Source organism: Camelus dromedarius, chromosome 15 (assembly GCF_036321535.1).
Source record: "Camelus dromedarius isolate mCamDro1 chromosome 15, mCamDro1.pat, whole genome shotgun sequence".
NCBI lineage: Eukaryota > Metazoa > Chordata > Mammalia > Artiodactyla > Camelidae > Camelus > Camelus dromedarius.
In genome coordinates, this window is record NC_087450.1 from 30,330,221 (window position 1) to 30,347,819 (window position 17,599).

The 17,599-nt window shown below is 46.9% G+C and overlaps 1 protein-coding gene and 1 pseudogene across 3 annotated transcripts in view; both read right to left on the minus strand.

The window, feature by feature from the left end:
* TTC7A (tetratricopeptide repeat domain 7A) overlaps nt 1-17,599 on the minus strand; it is a 117,053-nt gene that overhangs the window by 98,510 nt on the left and 944 nt on the right. For 2 of the 3 annotated variants that reach the window (XM_010984035.3, XM_031466961.2), the window contains exons 2-3: nt 10,264-10,427; nt 2,754-2,922 (exon numbers count right to left, since the gene is read on the minus strand). In XM_010984035.3, the coding sequence (XP_010982337.2) occupies nt 2,754-2,922; nt 10,264-10,427 (333 nt within the window). Of the gene's footprint in view, nt 1-1,103; nt 1,162-2,753; nt 2,923-10,263; nt 10,428-17,599 lie in introns of those variants that run through there. The other variant, XM_064494521.1, reaches the window with a different exon arrangement.
* LOC105092367 (mortality factor 4-like protein 1) lies at nt 4,500-5,691 on the minus strand (annotated as a pseudogene).

A 17,599-nucleotide genomic window follows, 5' to 3' on the forward strand; every position in this document is an offset into this window, starting at 1 on the left:
ACATGAGAGGCTGCCTCGGGGTGGGGCACTCGGGGTTAAACACAAGCCAATTGATGGCCAAGTAAGTCACTTCACTTTGGCCAGCGGTGGTTTCCTCATCTGTAACATGAGACTCGGCCCAGATCATTTCCACAATTCCTTTCAGCCTAGAATTCTGAGCAGCACCATCATGGGGTGTTGACGAGCTCTGACTACCTGGGTTCAAATCCTGGCTCTGTCCCTCCCAGTGACATCCTCACGAGTCTCTTCGCTTTCTCATCTGTACCTCATCTGTATTAGAGGAATGAAAAGGACACCTACTCAGGGGCATCACTGTGCAGACTGAACGAGGGCATACCTGGCAAGCAGTGAGGGCATAATATCATCATTCTGTGAACTCTGCGGCCTCCCACTGATACCATTCCTTCTGTGGACTGAAGGTTTGTATCCCCTCAAATTCATGTTGTAGCTCTAGCCCCCAATGTGATGGTATTTGGAGGTGGTGCCTTTGGGAGGTAATGAGGGTTAGATAAGGTCATGAGGGTGGGGACCTTATGCTGGGATTAGTGGCTTCACAAGAAAGGAGAGAGAGAGGGATGTCTCCATGACCACATATGGGGGAAAGGCGATGTGAGGACACAGCGAGAAAGCGGCCATCTGCAACCTAAGTGGAGAGCCCTCATTAGACACCACCCTGCTGGTACACTGATCTTGGACTTCCCAGCCTCCAGAACTATGAGAAATAAATTCCTACTGTTTAAGCCACCCAGTCTGTGGTATTTTGTTACGGCAGCCCAGCAGACCAAGACAAGCCCCATGCTCGTAAATGGAGTCAGGACCAATGACCCGCCATCCCCATCCCCTATTCTCTGCATGGGGAGCCCCGCCAGGTCCCCCCAAACCCAGGAAAATCAACACCATGCACACCCTGGAGGCCACGGGCACGGTCTCAAGCACACGCAGGGTCAGCATGCCGAGTAGCAGGGCACAGGCACTGTGACAGGACAGGGAGGACAGGCAGAGAGGAGGCAGACAAGTGGGAGGCCGAGTGCAGTCAGAGGGAAGCAGGGAGCTAGCACAGCCCATGACCGAGCAGCCCATGCCGGGGACACCCGGCTCCTTACCTCCCCTGCAGGACCTCTGACCACCGGGCCTGTGTTCCCCCAAGAAGCTGGAGGCGTGCTGGAAAGAGTAGAGAGCAGGAGACAGGGAGCAGTAGGTACCGAGCCATGTCTACAGGAGAAAGTGCTGCAAAGGAGCCCTAGGGAAGGGTGTTAGGTTCGGGGAGTCTGTGGCAGAAGTAGTTTCCGAGAGGCCCGAAAGACCCAAATGCCAAATGAAGATCACCTCCAGGTCTAGCCTGTGCCAGAGAAGGGGACGAGAAGCAAAAGGAGAAGACCCCCCACACTGGACCATCCCAGAGGGACGCCTGCCCCCACAGGCTGGCGCTGGGTCTGTCCAGGGTGAAAATCTCAGATTTCCCAGGATGGACTTAACAGTCTCTCAATGGGGAAAGGGACCCAGAGACCCAGGGGTGGACAAAGAGCTCTCAAGAAGCCCCACCAGCCATGGTCAAAGGAGGTTGTGCCCTGCCAGATGTCACAGTCAATCCCTGGGACCCAAAGGAGACAGGGAAGTGGGAGTGAGGGGCTCCTATTCCAAGGTGAATGTCAAAGAGTAGAGGTTCCAATCCTGGCTCCACCACAAATCTCTGGGTAACTTCAGGTTCATCCCCTTTGTGGGCCTGAGTTTCCCCACATACAAGATGGGAGAATGTCCCTATCTACAGTAAAAAAAAAAAAAAAGGTGACGAATACTCTACCAATGCCAGATACCAAATCCCCACAGGGCCACATGCACTTCTAGACTTTTCCCTGGGGGTTGGTTTGTGCTGGATAAAGAGATGATCACACATCCAAGATTCCTGGCCACAGTCTGGGACTCCACTGTCGCCAAGAGCCACCCCTCAGTCTCTGTGATCCCAGGGTTCCTGGATCCAGGGAAGGAGGAGCCTGAAGTTTCGGGTAAGGCTTTTACCGCCACGGATCACCTTCAGGGTCAGTTCAAGGGCACTCTTTCCCCAGGTGGGCATCCACAGCCCCCATCATGAAACTCCTGCATCACTGACCCTGTGTGCCTGGCTTCCCCCTGGGGCATCCCTTGCCCTGGGAACTGGCTGTGACTTGCCCATCACTAGATCCCAGCACCGCCTCCCTGGGCCGCTCACAGCAGGTGCCCAGCAATTCGGTGAGGAGTGGCAGGCTGCTCTGAACCACCAAACACTCAATCTGTAGCCAATGTCAGGCACTAGTGCCAGCCTGACCACTGGTGGCATATTGTTTAAGCCTTTCTCATCCTGGTTGTACAACTGATTCCTCTCAGTCAAGGTTCACCCTGCAAGGTTGTATTACAACCTTGTCTTATAGATAAGTTAGCTAGGGCCGAAAAAGGTGAAGAGGTATACGCCCAGGGGCACAGTTGGGTAACTAGCTGTCGATAGAGCCAGAACAAGAACTCAAGTCTTCTGACCGGACGTCCAGCCTGGCATCTGCTGTCAGCCAGCATACACTGGCATGGCTGGTTACCCTGGCGTCCACCTGGCTAGTCAGTGCTTGGGCACTCCCAGAGTTTAGGTATATTAAACACTAGCCCTGCAGGCCCCCCTCACCCCAACTTTGCTGCCCTTTAGCTGCCACCCACTCCTGGCACGTGGCGGCCAGAGAGTAAGGAGCTGGGCACGGTGGTGGGGAGCCCCAGTTGGCGTCCACACCCACCTTTGATGACAAAGGCCTCCGCCAGCAGCCGCATCTGATACAGAGGCTTGTTCTCCATGGACATGTCATCAATCCCGGCCCGCGCGTACATGCTGATAGCATCTCGGTACGAGCCCTCCACGTAGTGCAGCTTTCCCAGAATCAGCATGGCCTCACACATGTACTGCGGCTGAAAGGACAAGGACCACATCAGCAGGCTTTGGCCCCAAGGCCCCCAGCCCCAACCCCACCACATACCCTGGATGAACGCCCTCTCACTGAGCCATTATGACTTGCCTGAGACCCTGCTCGGAACTCCCCTCCTCCTCCAGGAAGCCTCCCTGACCCTCAAGCACATGTGGATGGCTCTCCTCTCTCCACACCTGCAGTCCGCGGCCTACGCTGTGGCTCCTACTGACCTTATTATGTGAGTCCCTAATTGTTTTCACGTGTGTGTCTTACGCCCCCCAGCTTGACTGCAGGCAGTTTGCATCTGGGCCCTGACTTCTCTTCCCTGAAGCCCCCAGAGGCTTCGGCACAAAGCTGGTGCTCAGGAGTCCAGGCACTTGTTCTTAACACAAATGGGGAGTCAGGGACTCAGCTGAGTTTTGTGGGGCATAAAGCTTATATATTTTGGGGGGTCCTCTAGATACACATACGTGTACAAAAATACAGTTAGGTGGAAGAAAAGAGCCCTGCAGGTGAGGGGCCTGAAGCTGAAACTCCTGCCCCAACACACAGCAGCAGGATCCCTGTGGGGAGACGGCCCCAGCAGCAGCGTGGACAGAAGCCAGAAGGAGCAAGAACGCTGGCAGGGTCACCGTCCTCATCTTATCAGATGTGGGTGAAAGGGCAGAATCAAGTGCCTGCATTCAAACCTGCTTTCTTTCCCCTCTTTTCTCAAGTGCTCCTTACGCCCAAGTCTCCACCCCATATGAGGACTCTCAGGGCCTCCCTCAGGGCCCAAGGAGGTCTGGCCAGACCTGCTTGAGATTCCTGGTCTTGGACATGGGCCCAGACTTGCTCTAAAATCTCCCACCTTCTTTTTATTATTTTTATTGTTGTTACTATTATTTTTTTTAAAATCTCTTTAGGGTGGAGGTAATTAGGTTATTTATTGTTTGTTTATTTATATGGAGGCACTGGGTATCGAATCCAGGACCTCATGCATACTAAGCACGCCATCTACCACTGAGCTACACCCTCCCCCTAAAATCTCCTATCTTCTGAGGCTACTTTTTTTATTTTTTTATTTATTTTTTTTTGAAATTTAAAGAAAAAATTTATTGAAGATCTGAAAAACAATTTCTAAAAGATTGACTTTTCCAGAAAACTGTAGCTACACAATGCATTGCGTCTATCATGTTAAAACGTGCATTAGACACAAATACAAAAACCATGAAACAAGCCACCACTCTTCAACAATCTGAGCAAAGATAAAATGCCTAAGGAACAACATGGATGACTTGCAAAGGATGGGCTCTTTACTTTAAGCACAATAAAAAAAAGAGGGGAGCACAAATGGATGAGTGTGTTCAGTTATATACACTGAATTGAACCTTTGGCACTAGGAATCAGAGCATTCTGTCATATAGCATTAACACATATTATAAAAGTGCGTAGTGTCAAAGGAATAGAACCACCAGCATTCAAAAGCAGCTTTGTCAACTAAGCAATAAAACACTCTACAGTGTGTCTCCCTGTTGTCCATCACTGAATACACTGGTAGCAACTTTGAAATGAAAAAAAAAAGAGAAAAGAAAAAAGGAGCTGTAACCCCTTTTATTTTCTCTGTTTAAAATCAAACAGAAAACAAACATCAATTCTGTTATACACTAACATTTCCAAAGTACATCATTTGTACAAGAGAATGACTGAAACAAAAATGTGTTTACAGAGATCCAAACATAAGTGAGTGTAAGAGCCTCACACAGCTTTCCGATGGTACTCAGGAGGGGCCACTTCATAATCGCTGGCACTAAACAAAGTTGCAGAGTTCTTTGCCAGGTATTCTAGGAAATCATGAAGATAATTCAGTAATAAAGCAAGGCTCTTCTCATCCAGAGGCGTAAAGGCCAACATTGCTCCAATTCGTACAAATAATCTCAGTAGATGTGGTGCTCCATACACCCGGGACATGGGCGCGTCAGGATGATCGGCAGGGATGTCAGCCTACTGTGGTCTCTCAAATTTGTGGAGTAGTTGAGTGCCCAACATTACATTGAAGTATTCCTTTATTCCTGCCACGACTTCATTAACAGCATACTCCTTATTATCTGTGTTTCCTCGAGATTTCTTATAATTTGCATAATCCTCTAGAATGGAATCCACATTCTTCTTGGCAGGAAGATAAAAGAGCTGTTTTTGTCGGGTAATTAAGTCCCAATCATCAACAAGCCATGGTTTTAGTTCTTCAGGAATCTTTACTTTAACCTCAACTCTGTTCATGAATGTTTCCTCGTTTTCAACAGTAGGATCTACTCGGGCCCTTTTCTTGCAAGGAGGCTGAGGTGTCTCACTGGTACTGCCACCATCTCCATTTCCAGGTGTTTTCTGTTTGTTCTTTTTTGTTTTCACTTCAACACTTTTCTGTTGCAGACCAGATGTCTTCTTTCCAGGGGCAGCCCCTCTCATCTTTCCCTCTGCATATTGCTCCTGATTGGCTTTTTGAAGTTCTCATTGTTTCCGCAGATCAGTATCCACATATTTGAGTACTCTGCTTTCTGGAACCCATTCATCCCAATTTTTATTCCAACCACTGTAATGTATAAAGTATTTCACTTGTTTATCCTTTATGGCAACCTTTACACACTTTGCTTCATATAGAAGAGGCCCATGAAAGCACAGCACTCGCTCACCCTCCTGGAATTTAGGCTTCGGGTCCTGCTTCGGCGCCATTTATAAGTGATTCGCCACCGCCTCCTCCTTCTCCCACCACCCACGACTACCGCCCCCTACTCTCTACCCCTGAGGCTACTTTTTTTAGCTCTCCACCTCCATTCTGTGCTCAGCCGGCCCCCCACCCCTTTGGCCAGGCTCTTGGCACCACCCCCGCCACACAGCATCAATTCTGTCCATGGAGCTCCCAGGTCCCCACCCTGGCCTCTGTCACCAACAGGAAGATGCTGCCCCTGGTTTCTTGGGGGAGATCAGAGGTTGAGATGCCTGTAACCCTAGGGGAAGCCTCCACCACTCCGCAGCATCAACCACCCTCTCAGAAGCCAAGGAAGAGAAAGGAACACCTCAAAGCCAAATTCTCCTTCCTCACTGGTCTTAAGTTTTGTAAATACATGTCCTTTCTCTGCCTTTGCTTACACAAGCCCCCTATCTGGAATAGCCTCCCTTCCCCCTCAGTCTGTCCAGATCCTCCACCATCCTTTGGGGCTTTGCTCAGGCCCACCTCCTCCTAGAACCCTCCCTGATTACCATGGAGCTCCCTTCTGTTGACCTCCTACAATGCCTCCACCAAGTGGTCCCACTGAACCCCTGCGTGCCTGACCTGCTGATTAGTGATTGACTCTCAAAGGCTGAATTTTTCAAGGGCATTTGCTAGTCTCCCCAAATAGGCCACCTATACCCTGGTCCAGGGCGACAGATGACAAACTCCCAGAGGCACGTGGCTTATGGTCCCTCCAAGCTGGGCAACAACTCTGCCATCCCTGCTCCCCTGGCCTCAGGCCACAGGCACATTTCCTCCCCATTCTCGCCTGGTCTTCCCCATTGCTGAGGGCAAGAGAAAAACAGCCACCCCTCACCTCCATCATAGCAATGCCAAGACCATTAATAGAGCGAAGTCCAGAAAAGAGCTTTGAACTTTTCTTTAGAAACGAGCTAGCTAAGTACAGGCCATGAGTAATTATTATGATTATCCTGTTCCACGGTAAAGGGGGAAAGGGCAGCTAAGCTCAGGACAGGTTTCAGGGCGAGATGACAGGATGTAGCTTGCTGTGGTTTCCGGTGGACCAATGACAGTTTACAGCAGAGCTTCCATCAAGCTAGGGAAAAATTAAGGACAACGTGGAATGTTTCATAAAGCTATATTTATACTATTTAAAAAGGTGGCCTTGATTCTTAAGCATAGCTGTCTTGTGTTTCGGTGTTAAGATTTTTTTTTTTTAAATGGAGTGTTGTTAGTAGAAAATGGTACGACTTTGCTGTTGTTTTTGTTTGTTTGTTTTAATGTCCTTACTTGGCAGAATGGAAAGTTGGGGACACTCAGCAGGATCCATGCATTTGAATTTGAACCTGGTCTATCAATCCAACAGTCAGGGAACCACAGAGCCCTGGCCTATGGAAGGATGCTGTGCAGGAAGTCACCCAGTCCAGGAAGAACAGTGCCTCTGCTGTGCAGATCTGGTGTGTCATCTAGTCTTTTTGTGCCTCACTGTCTCCGTCAATAAAGAGGGAAGAATGACCTCACGGGATACCCAGGTAAGAGGAGGAAGAGATAAGGAAATACTTCACGAATGCACAATGAAACCTGTAAAATGAGGAAAGTTGGCAACATCACCAACATTAATCCAAGTTTCTCAGTCATTATTTTATTCCCACTCCAGTACTAGGAAGACAGCACTGGGCAGTGGCAAAGAGCATGAAAACTTGCACGTGGAGACAAACAGGCCAGTGTTCCAGTCCTGCACTGTGGTCCTTGGCTAAGTGACTAACCTCTCCTGGGTCTCAGTTTCTTCATCTGGAAAATGGAGATAATAATAAACACCACTGCAGAAGGTACCAGTGAGACGGTGCAAGGCCTGGCACTCACCGGATAACAGAAGTTACGACAAAAGGCTCGTTTTCACCCATCTCCAAAGGACTGAGCTGTATAGGATCTAGAGATGACTGAGAGTAGAAGGTTCCGAACTACCCTGAGGAGATGCCTCAGGACCCACCTCTCCTCCTCATCCCATCAGATCGTGGGAACTGAGACTTCATCTGCTGCCAGGAAAGATCACCCCCCTAGCCACACCCTGGCCTTTGGCGAAAGATAAGAGAATCCTACCAACTACTTTTAATATTTTATTTTGCCTGATCAACATTGAGTTTTTGGACTTGGCCCAGCTGACAGTGAACTTCTTAATGTTATTGGCACCTGTATGTTTCTTTGATCAATAAAGCATTGTAAAATTTGTACTTAATAAATGTGATATAGTAGACAAAACAGCTTTCACAATAATACATGGGGATACTATTCAGTCAATACAAAGAGTGAGGTACTGGCATGGAGAAAGCCCCAAGGGAATGTTCTCAGTGCAGAAGAACAAATTAACAAATAGGAATTCTGACTTTAATAAGAAAAGAAAGCTCTCTACGTGTGTGTGTTTGTTACCCCAGAGGCGTGTGGTACACACAACAAATGGTGACCAGCGCTTAACTCTAGAGATGGGAGTGGGCGTGAAGGCAGGGGTGGAAACAAGGACTCTCACTTACTATTCAAACTACTTGTTTATTTAGTAAATTTTTTTTACAATAAGCCTGAGTCATTTATTTAGAAAAGAATTTTTAAACATTTAATGGAGTCTACTGAAGAAAAAATTATAATGGGTGTTGGTGGGAAAAGCTTGGGACTCACTAATCAAGTTTAACCGTTCTGGTTAGCAAATGAGGACCCAGAGGGCCCAGGGGATCAGGGAAAGGCTCAGGGTCACAGAGGTATTTTAATCCAACACAAAATCTCCCAGACCAATAATCCCTGCCAAGGAATCTAAAGGCAGTAATCTTTTTTTTTTAATTATTATTTTTTTATTATTCTTTTCTAGGGGGAAGGTAATTAGGTTTATTTATTTTTTATTTTTTTTAGAGAGGGTACTGGGGATTGAATCCAGGACCTCATGCATGCTAAGCATGCACTCTACCACTTGAGCTATACCCTCCTCCAAGGCAATAATCTTAAACTTCCAGTATACTCTCTCTACACTGCTTACAGAAAATGCCCCCCACTTCTTAGCCTGGTGTTCCAGTCCCACTCTCTGGCCCCCATGTCCCTTTATAACCTAATTATATACCATCCCTTATGCTCTTGCTAATTGATGTACTTTAAGGAAATTCTTACAAGAAGAACTCTTGGATTAAGCACTACTTCCGTAGGACGCCCTGTCCTATCTCTGTACGTCTGTATCCCTGCCCGCTTCAAGGTCCAGCCCCTAAAAGGGTCCAATTCTAGCACTACCTTCACCCTGAGTTGACTCCCCACTTCACCCCAGGGAGTGTCCCCCTGGGGCTTGCCTCCTACATACACCACTTCTGTGGTATGTGTCACAGTCCACCTTGGACAATTTGCCAATAGGGCTATCTTCCTAGTATTCCTGCAACCTCCCTGAGGGCAGGGTCCATGCTGAACTCATCTTTATTGCTAGCAAAGTACATAACACAATGCCTTGCAGATAGCAGGTTGCAATAAAATATTTAAACTAGTAAATACATACTTTGGAACATCTCTTGAAAAATCATGTCCTCTTTGGGTCTCTAACGACATGCCCATGCTTCTATTATAGCTCAGGATACGCTGTAGTTTAGAACAAACTTTAATGTGCACTAGAATCACTGGAAGAGCTTGTTAAAATGCAGATTCTGAATCAGATTTTACATTCCTAATCAGCTCCCAGATGATGCCCGTACTGTGGGTGGGTGGACCACACTGTGAGCAGTAAAGGTCTAAAGAAAGCTGTGGCTATACTTGCCTCTAGACCTCCCTTCGGTGCCTTGCATATAGTAGGTGCTCAATAAATGCACACAGACTCAAACTGGCTTGCCATGTTATGGAGCACTTCCGCTGCTAGCCCACTCCGTAGGTTTGCCTGTTTCTAGCTAGATCATAGACTCACTGAGGTTTTATTTCCCTGAGACCCTCCAAGAGGCCAAAGGACCAAGTGCAAACTGGGTCAACCAAGTCCTATGTAACAGAAATGTAACTTAGACGAGAGTGGCATTGCAAATAGCAGCAAATCTCTGCAACTAATTTCTTTTTATAAGCGACAGCCAGACTGAGCTGCCACTGTTAAGACGGCTGTCCAGGCCCTGCCCCATGTACCTTGGGACCCTTTTGCAGACCCTGCCCCCTGGGCTGAGAAGGAATCACTTTGAGAAGAAAGGAAAAAAAAAAAAAAGAAAGAAAAAGAAATGTAACTTAAGCCACAAGTGCAAGCCACAAATATAATTTTAATTTTTCTAGTAAAAATTTTTAGTCCATTAAAAACAGTAAAAATAGGTGAAATTAATTTTAATAATATATTTCATTTAATATATCCAAAATATTATCATTTGGATATGTAATCTATATAAAGAATGAACGATCTTTCACATGCTTCATTTTCTGCTAAGTCTTTGGAACCCAGTGTGTGTTTTATACTCACAAGCCACATTTCAAGTGCTCAAGAGACACATGAGGCTAATGGTTGCAGTACTGAACAGCTCAGAGCCAACCCTTAAGAGACACACTGCTCAGGAGACCAAATGACCCAGGGAGGATTTAATGGCAGACAGGAGGCAGGAGAGAGAGGAGAGAAGGCCCCAGGCTAGGGGAATGGGGACTTACCGGCAGCGTCCCGTGGTTAAGGATACTGCTCAGGTAGTTTCTGGCTTCATTCATCTTCGGCTCATTCTTATCCAGCAAAGGGATGGAGTCTTTTGTCTTGGCGTGGTTCTCCTTCAAACACTGCTCCAGGAGGGCCTCGGCCAGGAGCAACTTCCCAAAGTCATCTGGAAACCAGGCCAGGGATCAGAGTGGGTACAAGAGGGCAGTAGTCCCCCAAACATGGCAGATGTGGAGACTGGTCCACACTCCCGTACCCACCCAGCTATCCCCACCCCAGCACTTGAATGGCCCAGGTCCAAGAAGATAAATAAAGACATAGTTTCCATACCCTTAAACAGCCTTTAAAGAAAAAACACATTCTGGTGGAGGGGGGATGGAGGGGAGGGGTAGATTAGAAATTTGGGAATAACAAATACACATTACCATATATGAAACAGATGGACAACAAGCACCTACTGTATAGCACAAGGCACTATACTCAATTTCTTATAATGAGCTGTAATAGGAAAGAATCTTAAAAAAAATGTATGTATGTGTATGTATAACTGAATCGCTTTGCTATACTCCTGAAACTAACATTTTAAATTGACTACACTTCAATAAAAAATAAATAAATAAACCCCTCCTCCCCCCAAAAAACACAGACATTCCGCCATGGTCACAGCACAAACTACCCCCTTAGGTTTATCTTCTGTAATTTGGTGGTTGGGGAGGTGGAATTCCCAGGACTTAGAACAAACTCCCAGAATCTTGAAATTTAAAATGAGAGACAAAGTCACACCCGTGTCCCACTGTGGGTGATAAGTTCTTACTCCAAGAAGGAATTTCCCACAAACAATTGAAGAGGAAAAATATACGAAGTGGCTTAATAATGCATTTTCACATGCTCCTAATTTCTGTGTAATCAGAATTGATTTTCTGTTTTTAAGGCAGAGACAAGGCGGGAAGCAGATTTACTGGTGTAGCAAGGCAAATCCCTGAACATCTTCAGTACAAGCACTTTCTGGAGTTCTCTCATGTTAGCTCATCCAAAGACCTCACCACCCATCTGGTGATTTGCTTGGTTTAATTTGCTGCCTCCTCCACAGCACTGAAAACTCTGGTCTTGGGGCCACCATATTCCTGCTACCTACAGCAGGGACGACCCGGGTCAGGTTCAGGGTGCAAGGTTGAGGGTGGTTTTATGACAGCATCAAGTGGCTATGCTCGGTATGACTGGCTCACTGCCCATCCCCCACAAAAAGAGCAAGGACCAGGCCCAGCACTTAATATAGGAGCCTGACAAGTAGCTGCTGAGTGAGTCGGATCCCTTCCACTCCCCCATGGGGAAGCCATGAGGCTCAGGAAGTTGCGTGCCAACCCAAAATGCCTCCAGGAGTGTGCACTAGGTCCCGAGTCCTCTAGGGCTCTTCCTGCTGCCAGGATGGCATTCTCAGACCTACCTGAATGTGTCACTCACTCCTACTCTCAGGACTACTGCAGTCTGCTCACAAAGCAAAGCCACAGGTCTAAAATTGCATGCCCCCGAAGAAGGGGCTCTCTCCTTCCGTAAGGGAGATTCCCCACAGAGAGCATCCCGGAAGCCCAAGTCCCAGAGAACAGTCACAGGAGATGTTCCCACTGAGGATGCCACAGCTGGTTCATGGATCCTTTGCTATCTACCTCATGATTTTTAAAATTAAATTGGAGGGTATGGCCAAAAATGATGGTTCAAAGTATCATCCATCACTGCTGGGGTAGAAGGTGGTAGAATCTCTATAAATTATAGGACAATCTGGTGATATACATCAAAATTATTTGAAGGGGAGGGTATAGCTCAGGGGTAGAGTGCAGCCTAGCATGCATGAGGTCCTGGGTTCAATCCCCAGTGCTCCATTAAATAAATAAATAAGTAAACAAACAAACAAACAAACATTATTACCTCCCCCCAAAAAACCAAAAACGAACAAAATTATTTTTGCACATCCCCAATGACTCAACAATCTCATTCCTACAGATTTCCTCGGGCCTGTATAAAACGACTGACCTATATGGTCATTCCCGCAGAGTTGGTTACATAATAGCAGAAAACTAGGTGACAACTTTTACGTCCATCAACAGGAGGCTGATTAAATAAAGCATGGTATATCCATTAAAAGGGACACCGTGTCACTATATAAAGGAATGAGGAAGCTCTGTATGAGCTGTCGTGGAATGAACTTCAAGATACACTGATTAGAAAGCAGAGCACACACAGTGGTTCACTGTGAACCACTGTGTGTTTATGCATAAAAATATACACAGACATCTGCTAAACTTGCTGCCTTACAGGGAAGGGGGCAGAGACAGAGGGAGGCTTTTCACTCCTTACTTTTGAGTACCTTTGGAAGGTTGACCCATGTGAATATATGACCTAGTCAAAAATAAAATTTAAATCAACCCAAGAATAAAAGGCAATCTTCTCCCATGTTTCTAAATTTCACTCAGGAAGAATGCGCTGCTTAGAAGTGAGTGTCCGAGCATCACTGAGCTGTGGGCCAATGGGCAAGTTGCTGTCCTCCTCTAACCTGTTTTGCATGCATAAAACCTGAGGTAGAATTAGAAATCTGCTCCTGCTGAGGGAACCACGGCCCTCCCCAGGCTCCGCCTCTCAGGCTGGTCCCGTCCCTCGGCCGCCAGGTGCACTTTCGCACAACTCCCGCCCCACCAGCCGAGCCATCAGGCCACCAGGCCCCGCCTCTGCAACATAACCGCCCAGCCCACAGCTCTGTAGAGCTTTCCTTTCATGCCAAGAGAAACCAGCTTCCTTCTTGGCAAAATTCAATCTTCAAATACTCCCCAGGGCCCGTACCTTTCCTCAAAATAATGGGAGTGTCTTCTGAACATGTGCTGCTCAAAGTGTGGTCCATGGTGTAGGGAGAGTCTGTGCCTGTTTGTGACCCAGTCTCTTGGGATGTGGGCAGAAATTTAGAGCACGTGTTCAGAAACGTTGGTAACCACGTGACAAAATAATTGTGAATCTGCTGAATCAAATACTAAAAAAAAATGGGGGGGTAATCACTTTGTGTATTTTAAGAAAGTATTAGAGCACACAGAGTAGGAATTTAAAAAAACAGAACATTTCACTACAGATTTTCTGAGAAGCACTGCTCTAAACCACAAGAGTTCCTTTTACTGTGAAAGGGGGACTGATTTGTTGGGAGCCCACCGAGTACTAGGTATTTCAATGAATACTATCATTTAATCTGCACGGCTCTAAAAGTTAGAAGTTATTCCCATTTTATAGATGATAATAAAGATGCAATATTGTTATGGTCACAGCCCACAAAAACATAACACAACCAAAGAACAGTCTGTCTCCCTTACATCCCATGAAGAACAGAGCTTCTGATATAGTTTGGAAATAAAGAACAGTCCAAGAGCTGTAAACAGTAGGTTAAAAGCTAATCATAATTTCAAGGGCAGGAATAAGCATAGTTCTGACTGTCACACACCTGTGAGTTTCAGACTACTTTGCAAATTGGCACTGCGGGTCTGTCTCTAGAGCCTTTCTGCCCTCCCACTTCACTCCCCACTCAGTCTCTTTGGGTTTTTGTTTACCACACACTCCAGGAGATGTTGGGAATTTACTTTTCTTCCTTGAGCAACTCTTCTCCCTGCTCTACATTTTCCATCCCACTATTCTCAACTGGTCAGTCTATGGAACTGAAAGGTATTTTGGAATTAAAAGTTCTAGATTGTCAGCTGTTCATTAAGAATCCAGGTGGATCTCAGCTTCTCTGTCCTTCTCCAAAAGTAAAACAGATTGCTTTTTATCATCTTATTGTCCAAAACCTACTCCCTATCTTGGGTTGGGTCAAGTGTTCCAGCCTCCCCCTTCCTGGGACATCAGGAAGGCCTTCCTCACTGACAATGAACAGTCTCTGGGAGCCTGGGTCCTGCCTGCAGCCCAGCCCAGCCCCATACCTTTAATAGAGGCCCAAAGGAGGCCCCCACTTAGTGGCCTCCCTAGTCTGCCCACCTTGTCCTGGAGGCCTCTGGCGGCTGGTTTCCTCTCTACTCCCACCTCTCTCAGGTACCAGGGCAAAGGGACCCACTTCAATGATACCGGCCTCCTCCCCAGATCCTGTATTTCCAGGGTAGTGATCCCCTCTCTTCCACCTGCCAATTCAGTCAGGAAAGCTGGATCCAGCCAGCGGGCCAGGTACTAAGACCAGGCCCTTCCCTACTGGGTCAAGTAGGGACACAGTGGTCTCTGCATTTGTTCACTTCACAAGACTGCAAAGGGCTGGGGACCTTCCAACCACAGGGAGAGGAGGAGGAGGGCAAAACTGGTGAGAGGCCGCCTGCCTTAAACACACTCTCTCTAACATCAACTGAAAAAAATTTCAGAACAATCTCCAGTTTTTTAATAAAGTCACTAATTAAAAGATTAGAGGGTGACTAGAGATTAGGAGAGACTCGAGATGGCTGGAGAGAGGGGCAAACGTGATAAAGCAAGTATAGTAAAAGATTAGAATCCAGGTGGTGGGAATGTATTTTCATAATAAAAAGTTGGGGATAAAAGAGAGATTCAACCTATTAACCAAATGTAATGTATGGCCTTATGTGGATCCTGATTCTAGCAAATGAACTCTTAAATTAAATCATTAGATTGGGGCAGGGAGCTATAATAATAATATGGTAGTTTTATTTTTCAAAAGAGTTCTTATTTAATAAATGCATACTGAAACATAACAATGCGGGGGAGAGATGGGCCGGGGTGTTAACTCAAAAAGTTGTTCATGAGTTCATAACCACTGATGCTGGTTGATGGACACACGGGATTCATTCTTCTCTCTACTTTTTTGATGTTTTGGAATTTTTCCACCATAAAGATTTTTTTTCTTTTTTTTAATCACTTGGTTAGGTTCTTTCTTTTTATATGAACAAACCCCATCACAATCAGCTGCACCCTGGGGTTCCCCTGCTCCATCCTGACCAAATCTAAACCGGATGTGCGTTTGAAAGAAAATGTACAGAGTAGCACCCACCTTCCCCCCGGGGAAGGTGGCAGGCAGCAGCCCCCCAGACAGGAAAAGAGGGTAGAGGCCCCTTCTGTGGGAGCATCTCCTGATCCTTCACTCCCACAGGACCAGAAAGAGGCCTCCCACTCCAGCCGGGTTTTCCCCTCCTGCCCCTGCAGTGAAATCCATGTTCTGGGAGCTACACCTAGTTTCTGTAGGAAATCCCCACAGATATGGCAGGTCTCAGTCCGTAAAACAGGGTTCTTCTGGGGTTCAGCTTCCTCCCTCAGCACCTTCCTCCCCTCTCCCAAATTATGGGAGAAGCTTCCACTCACTGACTGTAAGAGTCTAACAGGCCAGGTAGAACTTTAAGAATTTCCCTCCTGGGCTGCAGAAGGGTCAGCGCCAACATCTCCTCAAAAAAACAGGCTCTCGATCCCTCGAGTGATTAAGAAACCTAGTGGAGAGAAAACCAAAATAGCAGAAATCCAAAAAATGCCCTAAGCATGGGCTTCGGGAGTCATGTGTTTTTCTTCCTCATGTCTATGTGTGCACGTGCCTGCGTGCATGCGTTTTGGGATAAGTGTGTCTCGATCTAATGGTGAGAGAAAAATCACTCATAAAACCAAACCTAAAAATTGGCAAGAGAGACCCCAACTGCCCCCAGCCTCCGTCTCTGTGCTGGTCAGTTCCCACAGTGTGGCCAAGCCAGGCTCCACCCTTGTCCCTGTCACTAGCAGCCTTGGTGGCAGGGACTCAGGTTTGGGTACTGTCTCTGCCACATACTCATTATGTGACCTTTCTGGCCCTTGGTGTCTAAAATGAGGACAAAAATTCCTGCCCTCTCCACAGGGTTGTTTTCAAAATGTTTCTTTAAATAGAAGCACTTTATAACCATACCATACCATTTATAAACTATGCATATCAATGTTTCCCAATAATTCTTCATAGAATATGGCCAAAGTAAGTTTGAGAAATGTGGTGTTTATACCCTAACCTCAGCTTGAACATCACACGCAGGTGAGCATATTAAAAGCTCTAAGAAGTCCTGCAATTTAAAAAAAAAAAATCAGTTTAACCATATTGAATCTGTTAGATCCAATGTCTTAACTTTTTTTTGGCTTTCCAAACCCTTTTGTCCTGCGATACCAACTAATTAATTACTCAACCTCCTTGAGACCTCTAAAGAACAGCTTAGGAAGTACAGCTCTTTTATAAACTCCAGGAGGTCCCAGTTCCCGCCTTGCGCCCATAATGTTTCTCTGTGGTGCTGCCAGCATCACTCAGATTCCCACACCCTGTCCAGGCTCCAGTGCCCTCTGCATGGGTCAGTTTCCATTCCCACCCTCACCAGCCCCACCCCACTACAACACCCCCCCCACAGGGAACAGAGGGGGAACCCGCAATTTATTTAGTCTTCCCTGGTAGAGGGGGACTCACCAGTTTCTCCCAAACATGCATCTTTAGCTGTGGCCAGTGCTCTTCACTCCCACACTCAGACCTACCCCAAAGCCTCGAACCAACTGTCCATCCCTGCCACCTACCCCCTTCAGTGTCCATCCATCCTTCCTCTTCACTCTGCCCTTCCCAACACCAGTTAGAGGCCAGTACAAATTCTCCTGCTTCCTGAAACCTCCTCTTCCTCTGAGCCCCACAATCTAACACATAATTGCCCTCTGATCACCCCTCTGCGTCCCCATCCATTTTTGTCATCTCTTCAAGCTGGGATTTTGTCACACATTTGAGAGCTAATAGTGCAAGTGGTTGAAAGGATGTACTTAGAAACCTGGGTTCCAACCCTGGTTCCACCACTTACTGGCTGGATCAACAAGTTACTTAAGTTCTCTGTGCCTCAGTTTTCTTACCAGTAAGTGGCAAACAAGAGTAACTGCTTCATGCGGTTGTTGGGAGAAATTAAAGAGGTGATTACAGTGCTTAGGACACTGACACACAGTGAGTACTAGTTAAGTGTTAACTATTACTTATTGTTTACTGTCATTCAGTGTCCCCACAGAGCATTCCACAGGCTGGCAGTCTTTAAAACTCTTTATATCTGTATTTATCTACTCCCTGCCTCTTTCCACAAAGGCTCTGAAGCGGCTGTGCACAAAGAGAAGGCTCAGGAAGGGCTCTCCAGGCTGAGCTGAAGGCACGGGGAACAGGATTTGAGGTTGGAGACTGGGGCGGGGTGTTCCCCTAGTGCCACATCAGGGAGCTTTCCTGCCCCAGCACAAGATCCCAGGCCGGCCAAACCAGCCCTACTGCTAAAGCTACTGACTGCCAGGGTTAGATGGGCCCAGAGTCCAACCACAGAAGAGGAAACTGAGGCTTACAAGACGAGAGACAAGGCC